The sequence below is a fragment of the Neophocaena asiaeorientalis genome, unplaced genomic scaffold (genome assembly GCF_003031525.2).
Source record: "Neophocaena asiaeorientalis asiaeorientalis breed wild unplaced genomic scaffold, Neophocaena_asiaeorientalis_V1.1 scaffold40, whole genome shotgun sequence".
Taxonomy (NCBI): Eukaryota; Metazoa; Chordata; class Mammalia; order Artiodactyla; family Phocoenidae; genus Neophocaena; species Neophocaena asiaeorientalis.
In genome coordinates, this window is record NW_020185335.1 from 11,934,760 (window position 1) to 11,959,128 (window position 24,369).

Genomic DNA, 24,369 nt, shown 5'->3' on the forward strand with positions numbered 1-24,369 from the left:
TGTTTATCATTATATTTATTGACTTTTGGGAAAGAAAGAGGAGGGAACAGCCGTTCAGATAAATTCACTCTTTACTGAGTTCTTAGAGTAATATCAATCTCCACAGCCAGTTTCTGACCCCAGGGCCGTTTATTCTGGATGTCTGCATTTCTGGATCATCTGCCCTGTCCTTAAGTCTGTGCTTAACAGATGCCAAGCAGTTTCTGTATAACCACAAGTGAAACACAAATTAGAAAGACAAATCAGCTGTAAACAAAGAATTAGAATCACATAAAGCCTTTTGAAATGAAACGTAGCCAGCTTTCAGTTACCCACAGTCTGTTTACCCGTTGCTGTAATGGCTTCTGCTTTTACCTTTTTGGTGGCAAGGCCGTCTTCTTGGTGTCATTTGTCAACATTTTTTTTTTCATTTGCTGTTTTTCTTAAGTGTAAACTCTTACTTAAGAAGGAGCTGGAAGGGAAGAGCACTTACACTGAAGCACCAAACGCCTTCCCTAACCTCGCGGGGAGTATGAACCTGCACAAGACGCCCGCGGGGTCCGTGTTTTCACTGAGTGGTTTGTGTCTGCGAGGGGATATATGCCATTTTTCAGTAGGAATAACCGAGCTAGGAGGTGAGCAGAAGAAACGTGAAAATCTTAATTCTGATAGCTTGTATTGAAAACAGTTGCAAAACTTGAGGCACGCCCCTGTTGGAGAGTAAGTTTGACAAATACCAGAAAAGTAGGAGTGATCTCTCCTTGTGCTCCCTCCATTAGCTCAGGGTCAGAGTTTGAAATGAAACATATCCTTGTGATGAACATTACACTCCCCCTGGGTTTTTACTGAGGATCACTTGTCCTATCCCAAACCTAAATTGTATCAAATGCTTTCAAATCACAAATAGAGCTGTTTTGTATTTTATGTTTTGCATCAGTGTATTTTGTTTTAATGGAGTGTAAATAATGGTGGGCGAGGAGCGAGACTAGGCCAAATGCCCAAATAGAAGGTGTTAAAATTCCAGTGTTAGAGAACTAGGTAAACTGAGGTCGTGGAAAGCTTTAAAAAAATTCTATTCTGTGGGGGAATTGAGGTATCTAGTAATGTCATTTATTATGAATTTTGGTAAAACACACTTAATAGATGATTTTGCACAGTTTTATACCTAAAAATTGTTGCTGGAGAGAGCAACAAAACCACTACAAGTTGGATCTGCTCAGAAAAATGAGTTCCTGGGTCTGTATTTATTGTAAACAAACATATACCCCGATTGAGCTTTCTTTTAGTGGTTTATAAATCACGTTTCTATTCAACACTTTCCCTGTTCTTGGGAAATAATTCTCCAACATTTTGCATTTTCTCTTCAAATTCTCCGAAGCAGCACAGGCAGTGACCATGCAGCAGGCCCTGAGCTGAGGAGGTCCAGCACCTGTTTGCAGAAGTCACACTTGTGGGGTGAGAGTTCAGTCCATGTCTAACTTGATAGGTGTATGTCCTTGCTAATATTTCTGTCATGTCTCTTTTAAAGAACTAAATGGACACTCCTCCACTTACAGAACATAAGTTGATCTATAGCCAACGGGTAGTGGTACGTTTTGGTCACTCTGCTGTCCTCCACCTGATTAGGTAACCAAGATAGCGTGTGTTCTTCCAAAGTGACCTAATGAGGAAAAGAAAAACACTTGGAGAATGTCCTGGACAGTTAGGAAGATGACAGAAAAGCAGGCCAGCAGCATCAGAATGTCAATTACGAGCCAGTTATTGAGCCTTAAGAACCAGTGAAAGTTCTGCAGCTTGCATTTTCATGGATTTTAAATGGTAATATGACCTAAATGCTAATTTTAGGAAAACAAAATTTGATGCATAAAAATATAAGAATAATCCTAGTTTATATGGACTTAAAAGTTTACAATGCCAGTATTGCCATCGAGTTTATGGATCATTTCATTTGAGTGATTTGTGGTTATGTATGTGGGCTACTATATACGTCAGTGTTTGAGCTGTTACGAAGATGAAGATAATGGTTTCAGTTTCATATCTTTTATGTGATACGCAGTCATTCTGGCATTTTGTGCCGTGTCTATAGCATCATTCCGGGGCAACCCTGCCAACTACTGTGGAAAAGATGGCTTGAGGAGGCCACCTTCCTAAAGTTACTGTCTAAACAGATCTGAGTAGTAAATTATACCAAGAACAATGGATTGAAAAGAAGGCCTCCAGGGGGAAAGTTTGTTACTACAGTCAACTTCTGATAATTTGCCCTAAAAGAAAGTAAAATAGAAAACCAACAGTGATGACTTGGGACCATAGGTCAGATTTAACGGTTCAACCTCAGGAAATAGCCCACTCTCTCTCTTATTTGGCTGCCCTTCAGTGCTCATTGGACTTTAGCAAAATCTAAATGGAAACGGTGATGTTGTTATTATAAAAGGAACTTAATTAGATAGAGCCAACTGTTATACCAAAAAATTAAAAGCAGTATTCATACTCGCTTGTCTGCATTCACGAATATTGACTTCTGAAATATAGCAGTAAGATTCATTTATTTTAGGAGCATTCAGTAACAGGAATGGAGATTGTTTACAGGAATTAGCGTTGTCTTTGCACCGGTGCTGCTTGACTGGGTGGAAGAAGAGGAGCTGTGGGCGGCGGACTCCGTCAGACGTTAGCGTCTGGCTCAGTTTGTGGTCATTGAAATTCTTCAGGGAGAGGAACGCTCAATGTACAGTGTGTTATAAAACTGAACATTTAAATTGTGTGGATGTTTGGTTTTTAAGAGAAAATCTTAGGCAATAAGATATTTAATCTTAATTTTTTACAACCTTTCATTCCTTTTGAAATGTGACTTTATTAATAGACTGTATACTCACAAAATATTCAAAACTTAATTTTAAGGAATTGAAGCAAACATTTCTTTTTGGAGAACTGAAAAGTGTTGGTTCTCTGAAACTCTTTTTTAAAATATAAACTTATTTATTTTTGGCTGCGTTGGGTCTTTGTTGCTGCGTGCGGGCTTTCTCTAGTTGCGGCGAGCGGGGGCTACTCTTCCTTGCAGTGCGCAGGCTTCTCATTGCGGTGGCTTCTCTTGTTGCGGAGCCCGGGCTCTAGGCGTGTGGGCTTCAGTAGTTGTGGCTTGTGGGCTGTAGGGCGCAGGCTCAGTAGTTGTGGCACACGGGCCTAGTTGCTCCGCGGCATGTGGGATCTTCCTGGACCAGGGCTCGAACCCACGTCCGCTGCGCTGGCAGGCGCATTCTTAACCACTGCGCCACCAGGGAAGCCCCTTGCTTCCCCTTTAAGAGTGGACTTGGGCTGTCATAAATGATTGTTTTTAGTTTAACAAGATATGCATCCAAAGCACTTTTAACTATGTATAAAGTTATTTTTGAGTCTGTTAAAACAGATGCATGGAAGGGAAGTTTCAGATAGATCTTGCATGCCTGCCCCTGATCATTTTCTTTCTCTTTTCCTTCAGTGTCTGTATTGAACAGGAATTGATATTGTCAAGCCACTTCCCCTCCCATCTTCACCCCTGCCCCCAACCCCGGGAGACTTTGCTTCCAGTATCATCAAGAAAATTGAGGTTGCTATTTCATTTCTTTCCCCACCGTAAACTGTGGTGAGTCTGCCCTTCTCTAGCTCCTTCCCTCCTGCGATCCTGGGAGCCCCTTAGTGGCCCCCTTCTTTTGTCTTACTCCTCAGCCAGGCTCCTGGCCAGGGGAGCCTGCACGAGTGGTCTCCACTTTGCTTTCCTCCTTGAGGCTCTCGAACGTGCTTCTGCTTCCACTACTGATTCCAGCTGCCCTATCCTTCTAGATCACCGTTACGGATTCTCCTTAGCCTGTCACTTGGACATGGGTGGTGCTTAGGGTTCCACTTCTGACCCACTGCTGTCAGAATGTACAGTTCAGGCCCCGAGCTGCAGGGTCGTGTGTGTGTGTGTGTGTGTGTGTGTGTGTGTTTGTAGATATGTTACGGGCTGGTCTGTGAGTGTCAGTGTACTGTTTACTGGTGTCTTCCGCGTACCTTTTTATCTGAGCCTCTAAAACTCTTAAAACTGAACTCCTTATTTCATCCCTGCCCAAAGCAGGAAAGAACCCGCTTGTCCTGTTGCATCTCTCCTCTGGGTGGAAGGCACCATCACCCCAAGCTGGAGACGTTCTCCTGGTACCATTTGCTGTCACAGGCCCCTGGCCACCTCAGGTTTCTCCAGTTCTTGGATAGGGCAGGGCATCCCCGCCACTGCCTCCACCCAGCTTAGCCTGCACTGTGTGGTCCCTTCTTCACTGGTCTGCAGGCCCTGCTATAGCAGGGCCACTGCTCAGTCATCTCTGCACCTGCAGGTCCTGGTGCCCAGGCAAAGCTTAGCCAGCTGCAGCATGTCATTTATCAGAGGTCCTTGTGTTAGGAAGGCAGTTGGTTTTGAGTTGTGTGGTTATGTGAAAGCTTAATACTGTTTTTAGATATAAAAGTACTACGGCAAAGATTCACAGGTGTCTTGATGGAGCGTTCATTGCGGACTGATGTGTGTTTGAAAATGCACAGGTGTTTTGCAGAGTAACTGTACGAAGTAATTGCCGTTCTTTGACACACATTGGAAATTATGGGCTGTCGTGATAAAATGGCTCAAAGACGGATGTGAAAATCCCCGGGGAGAAGAAGATCTTCAGCTTGTGGGGAAAAGTTAGTATCAGAAACCTTAGAGTAAAGGATCTTAAAGCAGAGTCCATTGTCTCCTGAGAGCAAAGAGCCCGGCTTCTGGGACCCAGGCTCGTGTGTCAGCTCAGTCATGCGCCCTGCACCAGTTCCCTAAGCCCTCTGGACCTAAGTTTTGTCACCTGTGAAATGAGGATGATAACGGTGTCTCTTTGACAGGGTTGTTAGGTCGATTATGAATAATACAGATGGAGCTCCTAGCAGTGTCTGTGCTGGGTGTCAGTCACGTGGGCGTGTGGTTCAGTTCTGTATCTGATCTGTTCCTCCGTGAAGGCCCAGCGCTGTGCCCCGTAGTGAGAGAGACCAGAGGACGTTGGCAAGCTTAGTCTAACTGAGCAGATTCCATGGGTTCTCTTGGGTCGCTTATGTTTCACTTTTTAATAAATGGGGAAATTATTCTCTGTGCTTCCTCAGTTAGAGGCGAGAGGGCATTTACCCTCACAGGAGAGAGGGAGGGAGTGTGTGTGTTGACATTAGAATCTTGCAAATTAATTTCTTCATTTAATTCTTAAGTCTGGCATCTGCCAGTGCAACTGTGTTTCTAGGAAAAAAAGGCTTCTTTTGTTTGAGTGATGCTTTGGGTGGTGGGTGCTGATATCAAATGCGTGCTCCCTAGTGCACAGTCTAAAAGTTACGGGTGGGGCTGTGTCGTGTGGCCGCAAGTCATGGATTTGGGTACCGACTGTGCTGCCTGGCTCCTGTGAGGTCACAGGCAGGCGAGTTAACCTTGAGCCTCTGTTTCCTTTTGTTGAAAGCGGGATGGTTGGTGGTACTCTGGGACCCCTGAGGATTAAACACAGTGAGTTAACGTTGTAAGTTGTAATGCACTTGCCAAGAGTAGAAGGTAGCCAAACATTGTGGCTGTCACTGTTAGAGGATTCGTAGGGGACGTGGGGAGACCTTGTTATAACATTTCTAAAAAGAAAAAGGGCCAGTTACTTACCAATATTTACAGCATTCTTTTGTAAAGATGGCATTTACAGCTATTTTAAGACTATGGGGAAGAGTGATGTCAAAAGGTGAATCTGAGGATAACGAAGCTTATTTCTAAATGGAATAAGGGATTTTAGTATTCCGAGTGGGACTTCTGATGGAAATACAGTTCAGTTAGTAGGAGATAATTGTCCCCAAAAGAGGGATCATCACTTGCTGAAGAGTCACCGAACACCCACTGTGATGTGCTGGGCTTCCAGACGTGAACGAGACGGGTCCTGCACGGAAACACCTTTCTGGATGGTGTCTGATTGAGGAGGCCTGCCCGGCTGTCAGTGTTAAAAGAGCCTGTATCTTTTAAGTCTGTTCCCGAATACGGTTACATCGTTTTTTAAGCCCTTTCTGTTTCTTATTAAGACAGTCCTTGTGCTCCCTGGTGATATTATCACAGGAAGATAAATAAATGTCATCAGTGTTTGGGGGGAAATAGTTTTGAAAATTTTAATCATTAAATAATTATGTGATGTTGAACGGAACAAGGCTGTAACAGCCTGCCTTCGCTTTGGGTGTGACGTGTGCTCTGTTGGAGAGGCCCCCCTCCCAGGGCAGAGCGTGAGGGTTGTTCGCGAGATGCCGTTAACATCTTCACTGTGCTTCCCTCTTGCAGAGTTACTGGAGAACGTAACCCTGATTCATAAGCCGGTGTCGTTGCAACCCCGCGGGCTGGTCAATAAAGGAAACTGGTGCTACATTAACGCTGTATCCTTCTCAGGCTGTCCCCAGGGCTGGCCTTCTGCAGCTTCCTCTTCCTTGGGCACGTTCGACTTAGTTCCGCTTCTCTGGGCTGTCTCCCCCACATTTTGAATCCAAAACCTCGGTTTCTTACTGCTTATTAACTGGGCTCTTCGTGACCAAACAGAGAGAGATGATTTGTTGACCTGTGACGGACAGAATCAGGCAAGTTTCTCATTAAAATGGTCCGGAATAACAGGGCAGAGTGACCACTTAAACTGGAAATCCTGTGTTAATCGATTTGATTATCTTGGTTGAATCCCGTTCTTATTTATAAACGACTTGGATATCACAGGGCAGTTATCCCCGGGATTCTTCGGTTTATTCCCTTTGTGTTTACATACCTAAGTCGTTCAGTGTCCTTGGCTTGCTTAGTTTTATATGCTCTTGTGTTTTACATGCCTTTCCACAGTTTGGAGCATCGGTTTTATTTCCTTTACGCTTCCTTACTGCCATCATTTAGACACTGCAGGCACTGGTTGCTTGCCCTCCGATGTATCACCTGATGAAGTTCATTCCTCTGTATTCAAAAGTGCAAAGGCCTTGTACGTCCACACCCATGATAGATAGCTTGTAAGTAAGCTGCTGAAAATGTTTTGAGGGGTGGGCTTTTCCCCTCTGATAATTAGATTCAAACGGCAAAGTTCTTGATCTCCTGCAAATGAATCCTGTGATTCTGTTTTTTTAAAATGTGCTGTCCATGATTTTCTGTGGAAGTTAACCAGAAATGGAATTGGAACATGGTTTAGCTGTGTCCTTTCGATTCAGTTGAATAAATTTCAGTGTTTACCAAATTATATCATTTGAAATATACCAAAAACTTATGTAGAAAAGATTTACGAGCTCAGTAGCTATTACAGCATTGGTTATCTAAAGTTTGCTGTCTTCATACTAGATAACATTCTACTTAGCCATCAAGGCTTTTTAGTAATAGTATGTCTTTTAAAAAGCAAGTACTAAACATGTTTTCCCCCCGTGTCTAGTGTTCGGCTAATGAATGAGTTTACTAATATGCCAGTACCTCCAAAGCCCAGACAAGGTGAGTAAAAGCAAGGGTTCCGATGCCATTACATTTTGGGAGGTGTGAAGTCAGGTGACTGAGTTTGAGGAATTCAGGCTTGCTGGAAAGAAAATGTCTCTTTACATGCAGGTTGCTACACCTATACTATTCTCAGCATTGGGCGGGTGTTGGGGAGAAGTTTTGATGATTATGCCTTTTGTCATGTTAAGACTTCTTCAGTTGTAAAGATCTGCGTCCTGTTTCCGTTGCAGCTCCTGGGGATAAAGCCGTGAGGGACGTCCGCCCGGGAGCTGCCTTTGAGCCCACGTACATTTATAGACTGCTGACAGTTATCAAGTCGAGCCTGTCCGAAAAGGTTGGGGCTGCCGCTGCGTAGCCAGCGTGACGCTTGTGCCTTACCTGTTGCGTATTCAGTGCTTGCCCTCTGCTTGCACTCTGGCGATTAAGTGGGTGTTCAGTGGATCTAGGCTTGCTCTGGAGTCAGTTGCTAGGATGAATTAGAGTGTGGGATGATAATGGCGGTAATCAGAGAAAGCTCGTGTCATCTACTGTGACCAACCACTGCTGTACGTTCGTTCCGTCCGTTAACTCACTAACCCTGTGAATAAAGTGTGATTAATGTCTGCTCGTTCCATTTGAGAAAAGGGAAGTCACTGTCCAAGGTCACAGCTAAGAAGTGGCGGAGCCTGGCCGCGGAGTTAGCTCCTTCACTTCCACACGGACTGCCCTGCAGCAGGGACGGGGGCATTCAGGAGTGCTGCATCTTCTCCACGCTCCCTCGGGGCCGTCATTTTTAATCATACACTTTGCTGCTGAAGGCATGGGGCCAAGGGCCACGGAGGTCTTGTAAAGGGCCCTGACGGCGTTCAGGGTAAATCAAGGGCAGCCTTTGCACAGTTAACCGGAGCGTTTCTTTCCTCCCCGGCAGAGTTCGTGATGAGTCAGTACAAGCAGTTGAAATGATGCTAGAAAATAGGAAATATTCAAGAAAATTGTGTTAAAACTGACTAAAGTAGTATTGTTTGCAGCCCCTTTGTTTCGAAGAAGAGGGAATACTCAGGGCACTGCAGCAGCATACCACCAGGGGCTCTTCATGTGCCCATGGCGTAGCCTTTGCTGTTAAGCTCAGGATTTGGGGGTGTTGCTAGTGTTAGGAAGGCGGGCATGGAGTAAACGGTGCCCTCTGCTTCAAGAGCGCCTCGTCCAGTAGGGGAGTTAGTCCTTGAAGTACTAAGCCAGGGGCGGGCCCCCAGCTCAGGGGGAGCAGAGGTAAAGCTCCGGGTGCTTCTTGTGGCTGAGCAGCGTTGAGATCCTGCAGCTTTCGAAGTTACATTACTTGTGGCTTGTTGGGGTCTGCAGGACCACCCTCAGGGTTGAGGATTCGCTAGAAGGTCTCACGGGACTCAGGAGCTGTTACCCTCAGTTCGGATTCAGTACAGCCCAAGGACACAAAGCAAAATCAGCAGAGTGAAGACTCGGGCAGCGTCTGCAGGAAACCTCGAGACTCCTCTCCGGGTGTAGTCACACAGGACGCACTCAGTTCCTCCCACATCAGACTGTGGCAGCTGTGTGGCTTGTGGTCCACCAGCTCAGTGTCCTAGGGTTTTGCTAGGGGCTGGTCACATAGGCACCCTACCCTCTGCCTCGCACAGACTCCAGTCCAGACTCCTGGGGGGAAAGCCAGTGCTCAGCACAAACCACACTGTTGGCACAATTTGGCACGCTCCCTTTTCAGTTCTTGGAATGGTGGGAGCCCTCCTGAAATCCAAGTTCCCAGATGCCGGCCAAGGACCAACCCAGCAAGCAGGCCTTTCCCAGCACTGTTAACTCTTTTCTGCGTCTTGGGCTGTGCCAGCCTCTGCCCTTTCCCACAGACACACTCACACCAGACAGCCCCGTCCACAGCTATAGTTCCATTGGAGCAAACAGATCTACTCAGAGACCGCAAGCAGAAGAATTTGCAGATCCTTGGAACACTCACGCCGTTATGCTCCAAAGAATGAAATATGAACCAATCATGATAAGTTGTATAATCAGATGAAACCAATGTAAGATTATACAACGAGTGTGTGACCATATTGTGTGATTCATCTGCGAATGGTTGTGCTGGTGTGTGTTTGTAAAGCAGGCAGCTAAGTCTTTAAATCCATAGAGTTTTCCACGTATAATTTGGGTCCTTTCTCCTATGGTTGCCCATCATCGAAAATAAAAGGAGACATACAGGGATGCTAATTTTACAACTTGCAGTGTGAATGGTAACCCCCGGGGTTGTGCATTCTACTTCATTTAAACAAAAAAGCAACTTATAAAATAACTTTTTTATTATAAAGGTAACGTATACTTATTGTAGAAAATTTCGAAAATACAGAAAAGCAAAATTAAAAAGAAATCCCTGTTCTATTGCTTAGAGATATTTAATCCTCCCCCGCTCACACACCCAATCTTCCCCACTTCACACATCTTAACTGTCCAAAGAAAAATTCATGTGATTTTTGGGAAACACTTTATGTTAAATCTTACTGAAAATTTAAGAGAAGGCGTAGTTTGTATATGCAGGTAACACGTTCCGTGCAGGGTTGAAGAGTAATTGGTTAAGATTAACGTGACCCTGTTTGACCTTCTCAGGGTCGACAAGAAGATGCTGAGGAGTACTTAGGCTTCATTCTAAATGGACTTCACGAGGAAATGCTGAACCTGAAGAAACTTCTCTCACCAGATAATGAAAGTAGGTTATGGTGTGCTTGCTACAGAATTGGGTAGAACATTTTCTTAAGAATTCTTCTTAAACAAATGCTATATATGTGCTCATATAGTAAGCCGCCTTTCCCCCCAACAGTCATTCGCCCTTCAAAAATCACTTATTTCCTCATTAAGATAACTGGTTACTTTTGCTTATTGTGTACCAGTGAGAATGTTGTGTTTGTGTATTTCAAATACATAAATGTATTTCCAGAACCTCTGCTTTTTCCCCTTCAGTTTGTAATTAGGAAAATGATTACACAGAGAGAAAAACTGAAGGAATAGGTCAGTTGCCTGCATAACCACTGGATTCCACAGTTGCTACCGTGTCGTCCTTATTGATCTCTCTTTCCACTTCCCCAGCCCCCCATGACATTTTTCCCCAAGGGATTCAAAATCAAGTTGCAGATGGCAGTTTAGTTCACCCGAAATGGTAAAGCGTGGGTCTCCTGACTTAGGGGTGGCTCTCCCTCGTGACCCGAGTTCCTTCGCAAATGATGGAGTCCGACTGCAGTTACACAGTAGTCGGCTTCCCCGTCCCACCCGAGTTCTCCTCTAGGTGTCCCACGGCATCTTCTGTCGCCGGTCACACCAGCAGGGAGATGCTATAGCATCGCACACATTGCTTTTGTCCTCAGTGTAGAATACACCCTGATCTCACTTTAAAGCTCCAGTGGACAAATCTGTGTAGGTGGTTTATGTAGAACTTTTATTTTTTGCTCTTTGTGTAAATAGTAGCCTAAGCAGAGTCTGCTTTTCAGAACTTACTGTTTCCAATGGACCCAGAAGCCACTCAGTGAACGAAGACGAGCAAGAAGAAGCAGGCGAAGGAAGTGAGGACGAATGGGAGCAAGTGGGCCCCCGAAACAAGACTTCGGTCACTCGCCAGGCGGATTTTGTTCAGACCCCCATCACTGGCATTTTTGGTGGCCACATCAGGTTTTAAGCTTTTCTGGAATAATTTAGCATTTGCCTTTTTCAGGGTTTTGCCATTTTGCTGGAGGGGGGAGGTGTAATATTTGTCCTAAGAAATTTGGGACTGGGTGGTTTGCCTTTGCTCCCTGTGCCCGCTCTGTTCTTGGACTTGCTGACGCTCGTCCTGCTGGCCCCATGGCTCTCACACGACCCACGGCGGCTTCCTGCAGAGGGCGCTGCCCCCGCCTGTCTGCCAGGGGCTCCCCACCCCTCAGTGACACTGACATTCCCTCCGTCCAGCTGCTCACAGCCGGGTAGGAAGAGAAAGACAAGTTAATGGAAATACATGTTTTGTTAAGAGAAGAAATTCATGTATCTGATTGGAGGAATTGTAGGCACGGGAGCCAGCTGAGCTCGGAAGCTTAGAGAGTGCAGAGGGAGATGCTTTTACACAGAGGAGGACGTGTGGCCTTCTGGAGTACCTGGGCACCTCCCCTGCCCCAGTTCCCTCAAACTAGCTGCCCTTTGCTCATTCATGGAGTCCTAGAAAGTTTTTGTTTTTTTTTTAACCCACATTTGTTTATTTAATAATTTTGGCTGTGTTGGGTCTTCGTTTCTGTGCGAGGGCTTTCTCTAGTTGTGGGAAGCAGGGGCCACTCTTCATTGTGGTGCGCGGGCCTCTCACTGTCGCGGCCTCTCTTGTTGCGGAGCACAGGCTCCAGACGCGCAGGCTCAGTAGTTGTGGCTCACGGGCCTAGTTGCTCCGTGCCAATGTGGGATCTTCCCAGACCAGGGCTCGAACCCGTGTCCCCTGCATTAGCAGGCAGATTCTCAACCACTGCGCCACCAGGGAAGCCCTAGAAGGTTTTTACTTATTTACGTTAGAGCCGTTCAGTACCACTGTTATGTGGAATTCAGTAGAACTTGCACTGACTCCGAGGACCTCCTTACTCATCCAGAGTCTGAAAGGACCGCATTATAGCATGATTTCCTTCTGAAGACCTTACAGCTTCACCTACAGGAGTGTGTTTTTGGTTTTTTTAGTGAGCCTCAGCCTTTCGTCATCCCAGAACAAGAAGTAACACCCTTTTCAAGGCATCGAAAGTCAGTTCAGTCTCTGTGCTCTAAAACAGTTTAGGTTGAGCACCTTGCAACGGCTAATGAGATCCTCAGACATGTGCCCGACCCCCTCCCAAGCTGGTCACACGACACTGAACACGTCATTTCTATGCCCTTGCTGTGAGCTAGACTTTGCAGGCCCCTTTCTGTTGTGGAGTCCCGTGTCAGCCTCCCGACACCCAGCCCCACCACTATGGCTGCAGCTTGTTTTCGCCAGATGCAGATCCTCGGGAAGGGCCCTTTTGGGAGAGGAAAGCGGGGCTCCAGTTTGGTGACCAGCAGTGAGAGGAGGCTGTCTGCGCCCTTAACTCTTCGTTAGCCGAGCAGCCGGATGCTGTCCCCCTCGGGGTGCTCACTGAGGGTGGGGGAGAAACGAGGGCTCTGTGTGTGTGGGATGGCACAGCAACCGGATTTCAAGGCCACAAAGATCCCAGATGTGTTTGAGAATAAGCAGTGGGAAAACCCAGAATCCACTTTGGAGAAATTTCTAGCTTGCCCCAGATGACTCTTCATGGCCCTGTAGCCTCAGCCTCTGTAGGCTCTTTGCGTTGAAATTGGGTGTTGATTTTTTTTTTTTTAAACTATAAAGCAAAGATACAGAACTACTCCTTGTAACTTAGGAGCTGCTTCTGTGTGTGTAGTGGGCACCATTAAGCATGATTCTTAATGGTGTGTGGCCTGCGGGATCTTAGTTCCCCGACCAGGGATCGAGCCCAGGCCCCTAGCAGTGGACGCATGGAATCCTAATCACTGGACCACCAGGGAACTCCCAAGCATTATTCTTTATTCAGACCAACGGAAAGGTTTTCTCCTAAAATTCACGCTCTTTTTTTTTTTTCTTTTTTGCGGTACGCGGGCCTCTCACTGTTGTGGCCTCTCCCGTTGCGGAGCACAGGCTCCGGACGCGCAGGCTCAGCGGCCATGGCTCACGGGCCCAGCCGCTCTGCGGCATGTGGGATCTTCCCGGACCGGGGCACGAACCCGCGTTCCCTGCATCGGCAGGCGGACTCTCAACCACTGCGTCACCAGGGAAGCCTAAATTCATGCTCTTTTGGTGCTTTTCCAGTTACCCCAGAAAGACCAGCACCTTTCTCCACCTTGTCCACCCTTTTGGTAAAGTCCAGGCCCATTACTGCTGTTCCTACTATTTTCCCACTATTCCTCTCCGGAACCAAGGGAACGGCCGCCCCCTCAAGGCTTCCTCCTCACAGGGAGCCTGGAGGTGCTTCCTGTGCTGTGTGTCGGGAAAGCAGTGTGTGAGACGGAAAGCTGGCAAGAGAGCCGCTCACCTGCCCTTCGCAGCAGTCTGACTACCTGTCCACCCCTTTTATTCGTGTATAAACTGGGGCACTCAGGCTGCAGAGAGACAGTCCTACGTTGAACTCCTGGAACATCTCCTTGCTGAGGCTACGTGAGACGTGGGCCCAACACAAATTTTTACTCAGAAAGACTTGGACAAAGAAAAGTGAGATGAAAACCCAGCTAAGGAAGCAAGGCTCGGCTGGCAGCCTCCTCCTTGAGGGTGGTGGCCACTTTCCTGTCGCACACACCCTGCTCCCCTTCCTTTGAAAAGTCGTTTTCATAGGGGAAATGCTATCCAAATCATTCTGTCTACCTCGGGCTTTCCTCTTTTTTATTACAACAGGCTGTGACGCCTGAGAGGATAAAAAGTGTCAGCATTTTGACTCTGGGAAGATTGTCTCCTTTGCTAATCCGTGCATTAAATAAAGTGGAGGGGAGGCATTTGGAAGGTGAAATAGGTCTTCTTCCAGAGCTATTGAGCTGGGAAAATTTTCAGCTGGTGGATTGAGTTGCTAGAAATTCTTTCGAGGTGGTATTGAGTGGAATTATTTTTAAATTCTTCGGTGTGTTTTTAGCATTTCTCTTCTCTCTGGTCTTCTGGCAGTGATACTGAATAATCTCGCTTGCAGTGTTTGTTCTTCTTGTCCTGCTGCGTAACCTCACGGAGAGTGGGAAGGCGAGCTCTTAGATGCGGTGTGTTTTCCACTTTCAGGTCTGTGGTTTACCAGCAGAGTTCAAAAGAATCTGCCACCCTGCAGCCATTCTTCACGCTGCAGCTGGATATCCAGTCGGACAAGATACGCACCGTCCAGGATGCGTTGGAAAGCCTGGTGGCAAGAGAGTCTGTCCAGGGTTATACCACCAAAACCAAACAAGAGGTACGTTCACAGTTGGTCTTGGACCTTTATCCAGGGGCCCTCTGGGGTGGGCGAAAGAGCACAGACTCTGGAATGAGGAGAAGTGGGTTTCAGCTCTGCCTCTCAAATCGGTTGCTTACCTTTTTTTTTGGACTGAAAGCTTCCACATTCTGAGAATGAAATGGTTGAAATAGATGATCCTCCCAACTTCCCTTGGCTCTAAGTCATGAAACGCAGGTGGCGATCTTTGGGGCTATTTATTCTGAGCGGCGTTTCATCTGCCGGCCATCCAGTCATGGCACTGTAGAGTGAATACCACGTCTGACCAAGGCCGGCAGCTCATTCACATTCCTGACACCATAGAGCACAGTTTCATGAGATAGTTAGGATATAAAAGATGTTCTAATCTGGTTTGCATTTGATTGCAGATCTTCAAGGACGTTGAAAAATAGAAAGTAATTGTTCTGGTGCCTGTTACTCTTTGATTTGATCTGAGAAAAAGATAAAAGTCTTGAGTCTTTCAGCGTTCAGGAGTCAAGAGGAAGCATGTCAGCTCCATCGAGAGAGGCGATAATTCTCCGCTCTCTGAGGGCTTGTTAGCTGCTGGCCGTCCAGATGCGCCAGTTAGGCCCGACTTCTCGTCCGCAGTAGAGCGTGCCTTCTCCGTTTTGTATCCTAGGTCGTGGCTGTGCATTCATAGAGGTGTGTTGGGGAGATGAATGTAGACTGGCTAGGGCAGTGCCTTTCTGAACACTTCAGAGTGTTCCTGTGAGGTCTGATTTCAGTAGCCGTATGTGATGGCTACAGGGTGAGCCAGCACGGCCCAGCGTAGGAAACCTGCCAGCACCTCGTGGGGCCAAGGGCCCTGCCCTTGCCTCGCAGCTCGGGCTCCATCCATGTGAAGAGGAGCAGAGGCGGGGTGTGGAGAGCTTCCGTCCGTCTGCTGTGGGTTGGTCAAGCCAACCTCTCGGGGCATCTGCAGAAGTTAGGCCTAGTCTCCCCCATGTTTTCTAATTGCTTCTCGTGGACAATTTTGTTCAAAAAGTAAAAGTGGTAGGAGCCGGAAGAGAATCCCGGCAGTTTTTCCTTAGTGAAACGGTGGAACTTAACGGGAGAGAGAGAGTGGGTACTTGTTCTCGGGAGGCCGGGTCACGTACTGGCTGTGGGACTGTCCACCTGCTCGTCTGGGGCAGCCATGACTCCAGAGGTGGACTCGCCATCCTGGCCCCTCCCCACTGGAGCCACTGATCCTGCTGGGGAGGGGGGCACCCTTTCCGTGCGCTCCCAGGGGATATGTCTGTTTTCCTCGTTTGCCCCTGCTGCATTTGAACTGCCGTTTGGGCAGAGGTGGGTGGGGCGTGATGACTGAGGTGGCGGTGGCTGTGGTTGTTGGCCCGGGGTCAGAGGAGGGTGAGGGAAAGGTGATGGATTCTAGGTGGCAGGTTTGCAGGAAGGAGTCACGGAAGAAGTGGCATCTCGGTGGAGCCTTGAAGACGGCAGAGAAGGCTGCTGGCCGTTCTCGCTCCATGGCTGTGGAAGCAGGTATCTGAGGAACGAGCTTGTACAGCGTGTCTGTGAAGAGCAAGTAACACATTTTCTGGAATGTGATTTTTTAATTTACTTTTCAAAGTACCTACTTGAATTTTATTAGGTTTTTAGGTCAAAAGTTGTTTTTCTGTGGGAACACAGGAAGATTGTGGGAAAATATGGTTATACAAAATACTCGCTAAATAAAAAGGTCTGGGTTTGTTGGGTGTTAGAAAGTGTGGCTCAGTTTCTCTGGAAACCCGGAACACTCAGTTGAGGATTTGAGATTAGCCCCTTAACGAACAGAATCGCGCGTCACTAGCACTGAGAAACCATCCCAGAGGTACTTTAGTGTGACTATCATTTTACAAGTGAGGAAGCTGGAGTCTTGCATCGTCATCGCTGGTTTTGACTGTGGAACTGGAGTCATGCTTTTCTTCATTCACAATTCTTGTTGGATGTGAGACACTGGACTGCAGAGACTCAGTGGGAATGTCGAGGTGATCGGGCCATTTCCATGCCTGGGACCTCAGTCTGGGTGGGAAGACAGGCCTGAAAGGGTCTTCAGCCCTAATACTAATAAACCAGGTGGCGGTGACCGCTAGGCTCGCTTCAGGTCCCTTCAGCCAGATACGCGTGTAGTCCTCTGAAAGCTTTCTGGGTGTTTATTATATGCCGCTGTCTTTCGGATTGTTACGTGGACAAGTATTTCTACCGAAAGTATTCTCCGTCTAAATACCGGAAGCATCAACACATTTGCAGATACAGAGAACAGTACATAAAGGGGTTAAGTTTGCTTGTGAAGATGCATTTTAATAAAAAGCAGCGTTCAGTAGACCGTGAAAGTTCATAAGGGGCATTTTGAATTGATGAAAGCGGAACTGTTATAAAACCAGTGGTTACACTAAATAGCTTTGGAGTTACCTAGAGCGTCTAATTCAAGAAACACATTGGCTTCAGCTTTATCAGTACTGTGAGAGTTATTAAAAAAATAAGTTAATACATACGTAATTCAAGGTATTACTAAGTTAGCTTCTAAATTTTTATGCCAATTTAATGCCCTAGGACAAAGGTTCTTAACTTGGCTCGGGGACCTTTGGGACCCCCTGCAGTTGTGTCTGTAGGGATATATGCACTTTTCTAAGAGGAAGGTCAGTACCTCTCAAAAGATCCCATTCGATTCTCCAAAGACCCTGTGACTCAGGAAGCTTTGAGAAGCACTGCCCCGGAACATTTGAGTCTTGGAGCGAGAGGTGGGGTGGTGTCTGCCGCTCAGAGTAAGATGGCGTTTCCTGTGTGCTTTGTGTGTCTCAGGTTGAGATCAGTCGAAGGGTGACTCTGGAAAAGCTCCCTCCTGTCCTCGTGCTGCACCTGAAACGGTTTGTTTACGAGAAGACAGGTGGATGTCAGAAGCTTATCAAGAATATTGAATATCCTGTGGACTTGGAAATTAGTAAAGGTAACGACTGTAAGGCAAGAGCGTCTGTGATGACAGTCCTCTGGAATCAGCCAGCTTCTTGACGCCTCAGCGTTTCCTGTGTCATGTCAGGATTCAGAAGCTCTCTTTCGTGACTTCTTTGTTTTAAATTTCTTGACTGTTAATAGACCTTTAGGTTAAAATTTCTCACTAAAATTGGCCTTTTAAAAATAAAGGGAAAAATAAACCATATGAAAGTATTACTAGGTGAGAAAAATACTGAATATAAAAAGTTTACGGGTCAGTGGTAGGAAATACTCTTCCTCATACTAGGCGTTCACAGCTATGTGGAGCAGCCTGCCTAACTGGGCTTTTTAGCGGGTGGGGAGTGTTTCCCGCGGGCCCCGGGGCTTCCCCTGCCCTCCGGCGGCAGGGACCCCGGCCTTAGAGCTGCAGCCCCAGCCCCGGGTCTCTCCGCCAGGTCTCCGGGACTCGGCAGCTTGGGCACATCGTGGTGAAAGCACTTAGTTGTCTTGCTAAAAGTGAGCTTGAAGGAAAACTTTCCAGGAAAGCTTCAGAATTTGTGAGAAATGTTCTGTGCAACAGTGAAGTTCGATCAGGAGCGTAACGAGCTAGAGGCGATGCTCAAAGTGTGCAGGGGCCTGGAGAGTAGAAAAGAGCACATGGGCCGTCGTCCCTGGTCTCCTGGAGGAGCAAACTGCCGTCCTCCTCCCTCCTCCCTACCCACGCTGCCCGGCACTGGGACCTGCCGGGCAGTGGGCCTGGGGTCACCATCGCTTCACCTGCACCCAGGCACGTTGCAATTCCTTTCCCCTAAGATTCGGACTCTGGCTCTCAGCCCTGTTCTCACGAGTTGCCACCTTCGGCTGATAGGTTTGCCTCCTGTGCCAGTTCATGGTCCGTTTGAGGACCAGAAAGGGGAAGAAACACCAGCCGAAAATCATCTTACTGTTGATTGGAGTTTTGTGGTCTGACTCACGTGTACAACATTTTAAACCTTCGGCTTTCCAGGGCTGCTTTGCTTTTGTTTTTTTCTTTCCCATTTTTTAGAACATCTGCTTGTAAGGGGTTTCTAGCATGAGCTAGAGGCTCAGTATATGCCCCTGTCCTCTGATGGGTGGGTTCTGGTGACCTCCGTTACTACCCTGCAGCTGGTCTTCCTCGCTGCTCAGTTTTTATGCAAATGAGGGGATGGAGTTGTGTTTGGTCTCCCTGGTCCACTGGGTGGGTTAGTTGATTGGAGGCTGCTGTCTGCCCCTTTCTGGGAGCTCTGTGTGTCAGCGCTTTTATAGATTAAAGCTCTTGATATTTTGTTTTTCAGAACTGCTCTCTCCAGGGGTTAAAAATAAGAATTTTAAATGCCACAGAACCTATAGGCTATTTGCAGGTAAGTCAATTTGTACGACATTTTCCTGTGAAAGCAACGATGAAAAGGTTTATACCCTGCCACAATTTTGTTGTCGTGCCACTTAACGTAGAGAATAGATTATTGGTATCCCTGCGGACTTTATAAGTCCGGAAATCATTTGAAAATGTGCGTTTTACCTAAAATTTGGTGTGTTTGGAATTCGACAGGCTATTCTCTTGGCTCTAAAGCTCAGCCCAACGTGAGACGTCGTTTAACACGACTGTCTCTGTCTTGGAGCCAGAGGTGTGGGGTTGCCAGGCTGGGAACCCTCCCTGCCGCGGTCGTGGTGCCTGTAGGAGTGGGTGCTGAGGCGTGGCCCCAGCCAGGCTAGGGGAGCACGGGCTCCTCAGCCGCCCACGACCTCCTGCCCCCCCCACCCCCCAGGGCTCCCCGCCTCCTGTCCTTCCCTCCTCCTTTCTCTTTTACAGCCCGCGTCTTTTGCGCCTTTGAGGCCTTATGTGTCTTTGCAGAGTTGCTGGTCACAGCAGTTGTGTTTGCGCCCCTGGCCGTTTGTCTTAGAGTTTTCCAGCTGCTCTCCCACCGCTCCTCTTGTGTTGCCTTTGCGGAGCCTGTCTGTAGTGACTGCTGTTCATTGGCCCTCACACGTTCATTGAGCCTTTTCACTGGATACTTTTTATGTAGTATCTCAGTTAGTCCTTACAGTGTCCTGGGAGGTATGTGGCACTATCCCCATTTTGTAAAAGGACAAACTGAAACTCATGGAGGAACGTTGGCCGCTCTGTGCCCTTAAGTGGCAGAGCAGAGCTTCACACTCCTGCCCTCGGTCCACCCCTGAGCTCTTGGGATGTTGGATTGGGCCCTGGGCGTTGGGTGGGTCGGGTGCCAGGTTAGAAGGTGTTGGGCCCGGTTGGCCCTTTCTTCCCACCAGGACCTGCTCCCTCCGACTCGCTCTTCTCCCCGGAGGTGGCTGATCACGGCCTCACCTCAGCCTGCTGGGACCTGGTGGGCAACACACTCCCGGCGTGTAGCCACCCTCCCCCTGACCTGCCTTGGGCTGGCAGCTCGGAGGCCTCTCTGTGGTCTTCCTCTGAGACCAGAGGGCCCCCAGGGTCCAGCCTGGCTCCCTGGGGTTTGGCACTGAGGTCCCAGGGTGATGACGTGTTTCTCCGAGTCTCCCTGCAGCCTCCCTGGGGTCCCTGTCAGGGCAAGGTGATGATCAAGGGCAGGGTTAGCAAGTCTTGTCTCCTGGTCAGGGGGCCCTGGTGTGAGTGCACCCCTACCCCTCCCGCCCGCCCCGGCCCGGGGCTTCTTCTGGAGTCGCTCTCGCCTGCACCCCTGAATCTGAGCCTTCTGATCTCAGAAATACGGTCACCGGATTGGTTGCAGTTTTCTGTAAACTGTGAGTAAAGAGGTGCTCTTAAAAATGGTTTGGATTGCGGGACAAAGAAAATCAGTTAATATAGTGCGTGAGCTTTTGGAAAACTCTCATTCTCAGCTCTGCTTCTGTGACATGGGCTTGCCGGGCGTCTGTGACACATCACCATGTTAGGTACAGGTCTTCTGCTTGAGAAATCTGAATACGGGTAGAGCGCTTCTCTTCTAAATATTTAAAATGAAGTGTCTTAGAGGAAACGCAAATCAGTTAAACCCACAGGTCCTTTAAATCCTACTGACCTGGTCACTTTAAAAAACCAAAACCAAGTCTGGTAGGTCTTAGAGGTGAAAATCCAGGACAGACGCCCCACAGCTGGATTTGGGGTCAGAGGGACATGCTGGTGTCAGGGCTCCCCTTGCCCTGCGGCAGCCTCTCCATCTCTGTGACCTGCAGGACTCGATGCAGCCGTGAGCTGCTGCTCGTTCCGTTGCTGGTTTCCCACGTGATGGCCCAACAGTCTTGCTGTCCCTCAGTGACCAGTCGCGTTCGTCCCCGGCGGGTCAGGGCCTCAGTGTTCTCTGAGCCCCAGCAGAATGTCCTCTGCGCAGAGCCCGGCTCTGGGTGGATTTGGATGTCCCTGCAAGTGGGGGAGCGCGCTGACCTTCAGCCTATTTATTGCTGACATTTCGTACCAGATTGTGCCCCTCTCTCCAAGTGACTGTCCTTCATGCCACTCACGGCGATGCACAGCTCACCCTGGCCACACGGCAGCCCCCCTCCCCGGAATGTCACTGGAGGCTGTTTCCCTCACACAGGGTCAGGTCGGCTGCTGGCTGGGCCACCTCCCAGCCCCTTCTCTGCATAGAAGGGGGAGGATGTGCCCTTCCAGTGTCTTTAATACCTTTTCAGCATCTTCCGACAGTTACGTTTGTTGTACACCTCTGACTGAGGCTTCCCGTTTGAATTACACAGTTTTAATGAACAAGTACATGACAGGTAACTGTTTCTGTTAAAACGTGGCAGTAGAGAAATTGGGAATTTTTTTTGAAAGAAAAAAAGCCATGACCGGTGTCTGCAGGGTGACTCAACAACTGCCCACTCAGCCCAGCTAACTGCGCTGGCGACCCTCCTGGGGCGGTGCTGTCCTTGTCACGGGTGACAGTCCACAGAAAACCTCAGATTGTTGTTTTTTTTCATGTAACGTAAGCATATTCTTACACCGCCAAATACTTTTAATCTGGTCTACGAAAAAATTCACCTTATTGTAATGTAATGCACTCAGCATTCCTTCTAGTGTGAATATAGGCTTTTCCATGTTTTCACTTTGTCCAAGATTCAGATACTCTGTTGAGAACAGTCTAGAAGTGGAATTGGCTGGATCAGGGCCTGATGTTTGGGCCTCGGTGTGCGTTCCCAGAGGGCCATTGGCTGATGGCTCTGCAGGGAGCGTCTCTGTGTCCTGCTTCCCAGGGGGCTGTCTCCTGTATCAAGTCTTAAGGCGGCTGACGAGCCTGCCTACAGGGCTGACAGATGGGACGACCCCATTAGTTGACATTTCTTTTATAGTTTGTGAGGTATTGAGCATTTTAAATATGTTATTAAGATGTAGGTGTATGACTTTGTATTGTAAATTGTTGAACGGTTTTGAGTTGAAACAGCATTGCTTTGTATAATCCCACTTCTGTGTCCCACCTGCCTTGGTGCCAGGCCTTTCGTGGGACAGGCACGTCTGTGGCGGGGGCAGGCGGGCACCTTAGGCGCTGGTGTGCGGAGCCGCTCTCACGGGCGCCCGGGCCCTCTCTTGCAGTGGTCTACCACCACGGCAGCAGCGCCACGGGCGGCCACTACACCACGGACGTCTTCCAGATCGGTCTCAATGGCTGGCTGCGCATCGACGACCAGACGGTCAAGGTGATTAACCAGTACCAGGTGGTGAAGCCCGCTGCCGAGCGCACAGCCTACCTCCTGTATTACCGCCGCGTGGACCTGCTGTAGCCGCCGCTGTGTGTGCCCGACGCTGCTTGTAGAGCACCGGCTCTCACCGACTCCCCTCCTCTCTTTAGTGGCTCTTTAGAGAGAAACTCTTTCTTCCTGTTGCAAAAATGGGCTAGAATGAAAGGAGACGCCTGGGGTTTGTGCACAACATAGTTTATGTTGACTTCTAACTTCCAAATCAAATTCATCTGGTTGAGACAGACTGTCGCTTGATTTAAGCAAGTACACAAAAAACCACATTTCCGAAATAATGCCGATTCCTGAGTAAGAAGGGGAACTTGCATTTGATTCCCAGTCTAACTGCATAGTAGAATAAATCCAGCACCAGCAACAACACTTGTAAATTTGTGAAAATGAATTTTATCTTTCCTTAAAAAAATAAATTTTTTAATCCATCACACTTTCTTCCCTCACCCTTTAGTTTTTGATAAATGATAAAAATGAGCCAGTTATCAGAGAAGAAATAGTTCTTACTTTAAAAGATAAACAAACACATAAAATGAGTTGCTGGTTCCTAATAGGAAAAATACATTTTAATAATTGTGCGATGCGAAGCTGCTTACGTACACATTGCAGATCAAATATTTGGAGTTAAGATGTCAGTCACATAGATGGGTGATTGTAACTTTATTGCCATTAAAAGATTTCAAATTGCATTCATGCTTCTGTGTACACATAATGAAAAATGGGCAAAATGATGAAGATTGATAATTCCCTGCGTCTGCTGTCTAATTCTGCTGTCTGCTCTTCTACGACGCCGCGTCTCTAATTGTACACATTTAGTGATAGCTAGGAGTATAAAGTTGTCGCCCATCAATAAAAATCACACAGTTGGTTTAAAGCTGCGTGTGTGGTGTTTCTTTGACGGCAAATGCCTTTTCCAGTAACCGGAGTTCAAGTGGGCAAGACTGGGCTGCTGGAATTAAAATAAGCCCTTGGGGAAGCCTGACGTGTTTGTGAAAGCTGACCCAAGCCCTCAGATGATTCTTGTTTACTATTTCCAAAGTTATTAACTCTAGTGATTTGGATAAATGAATTTTTTTAAATCTTCAAATAGCAGAAAAGAGGAGGTAAGCTCTCTCTCCATCGTTTTGTCCCCTGTATTGCCGAGTTCAAGGGGGGGACGGATGTGGGTCATGGCTGAGCATCCTTGTCATTGCCTGCTACCGAGCGTCCTACCTGCGCCTCAGATGCCACCTCCAGATGTGGAAAGGAAGCCTTTCGAGATGGAAGAGACAAAGAGAAGAGCCGTCATACACGTCAGGCCGCTCCCGGCAGCTCTTGTGCCCGTGGCACCCTGGTTCCGAAGGCCCTGTGCAGGCCGCTCGCGGCAGTGTGCTGGGGCCCCCAGAGTAGCGGGTTTATGTGCTCCAAGCCTCTCCCCCAAGCTGTTCCTCTTACCGTCCGCTGTTCCTAATTGTAGCCATGTGCCACTGCAGGTTCGGAGCTTAATTTTAAAATGACAGTACTGTATAGCATAGGGGACTACACTCAATATTGTGTAATAACCTAAAGGGAAAATGATCCGAAAAAGAATGTATACACATATATAACTGAATCACTGTGCTGTACACCTGAAACACAACATTGTAAGTCAACATACTTCAATAAATACATATTTGTATAAAAATTTAAGCAGTGCAGTTCTAACGTTGCCCCCTTGGCCCGCCTGCCCTCCTGTAACCCTACTCTGATTTGCTCAGCTACTTACATCATTAGCCTCTCATTAAAATAATGTACAATTCTTATGGAACATGTGGACTTCGAAAGCTAAATTAACTTTGGGGGATGCAACCCACACCAGCAGTAGCCCAGCCACACGTGGAATAAGGAGCCTGTTCTGAAGCCCGGCGTTGAGTTCTGCGTTGTGATCCGTGAGCCAGGTCAGGTCCGATCTGTACAAGTGGCTTATCTGTCCTGAGTATGCAGCCTCCATAAGCGATGTCGGCTAAAGTGTCCCTGTGAGTCAGTGAACGCCCTGTCCAGAACAAGGCCTCTTTCGGGGATCTGTAACAAGAGCCCGGACATACAGTGCCGTCGTTGGTACGCCAGCCTGCTTCCAAGTGTTAGAACACATCTTGTGCATTTGGATGAGGCAATTTTCCCTCAGATGTCGTTTGAGGGTGTCTACATAATCATTAAATTGCTAAGTTACATATTCTGTCAAGCCCAAAATATGTTGGAAACTGAGATACTAAGGCCTTCCTTTGGAAGGTCTTGTCTCTCTCAAAAGTGGTTAGAGATGAATTAAGTGCAGTGGGGCATCCAGTGTTTCGGGTGACCCTGTAACGTGTG

General features: G+C 47.7%; 1 protein-coding gene across 1 annotated transcript in view; it reads left to right on the forward strand.

Moving 5' to 3' along the window:
- Positions 1–22,915, forward strand: part of USP10 (ubiquitin specific peptidase 10) — a gene marked incomplete at its 5' end in the record, with an annotated part of 37,883 nt that extends 14,968 nt beyond the window's left edge. The window contains 10 exons of the mRNA XM_024735725.1: positions 6,293–6,384; positions 6,881–6,990; positions 7,401–7,456; positions 7,690–7,793; positions 10,064–10,163; positions 10,939–11,116; positions 14,226–14,391; positions 17,212–17,356; positions 18,657–18,722; positions 21,887–22,915. Of these exons, the coding sequence (XP_024591493.1) occupies positions 6,293–6,384; positions 6,881–6,990; positions 7,401–7,456; positions 7,690–7,793; positions 10,064–10,163; positions 10,939–11,116; positions 14,226–14,391; positions 17,212–17,356; positions 18,657–18,722; positions 21,887–22,074 (1,205 nt within the window). The remainder of the gene's footprint in view (positions 1–6,292; positions 6,385–6,880; positions 6,991–7,400; positions 7,457–7,689; positions 7,794–10,063; positions 10,164–10,938; positions 11,117–14,225; positions 14,392–17,211; positions 17,357–18,656; positions 18,723–21,886) is intronic.
- Between the last annotated feature and the right edge of the window lie 1,454 nt (positions 22,916–24,369).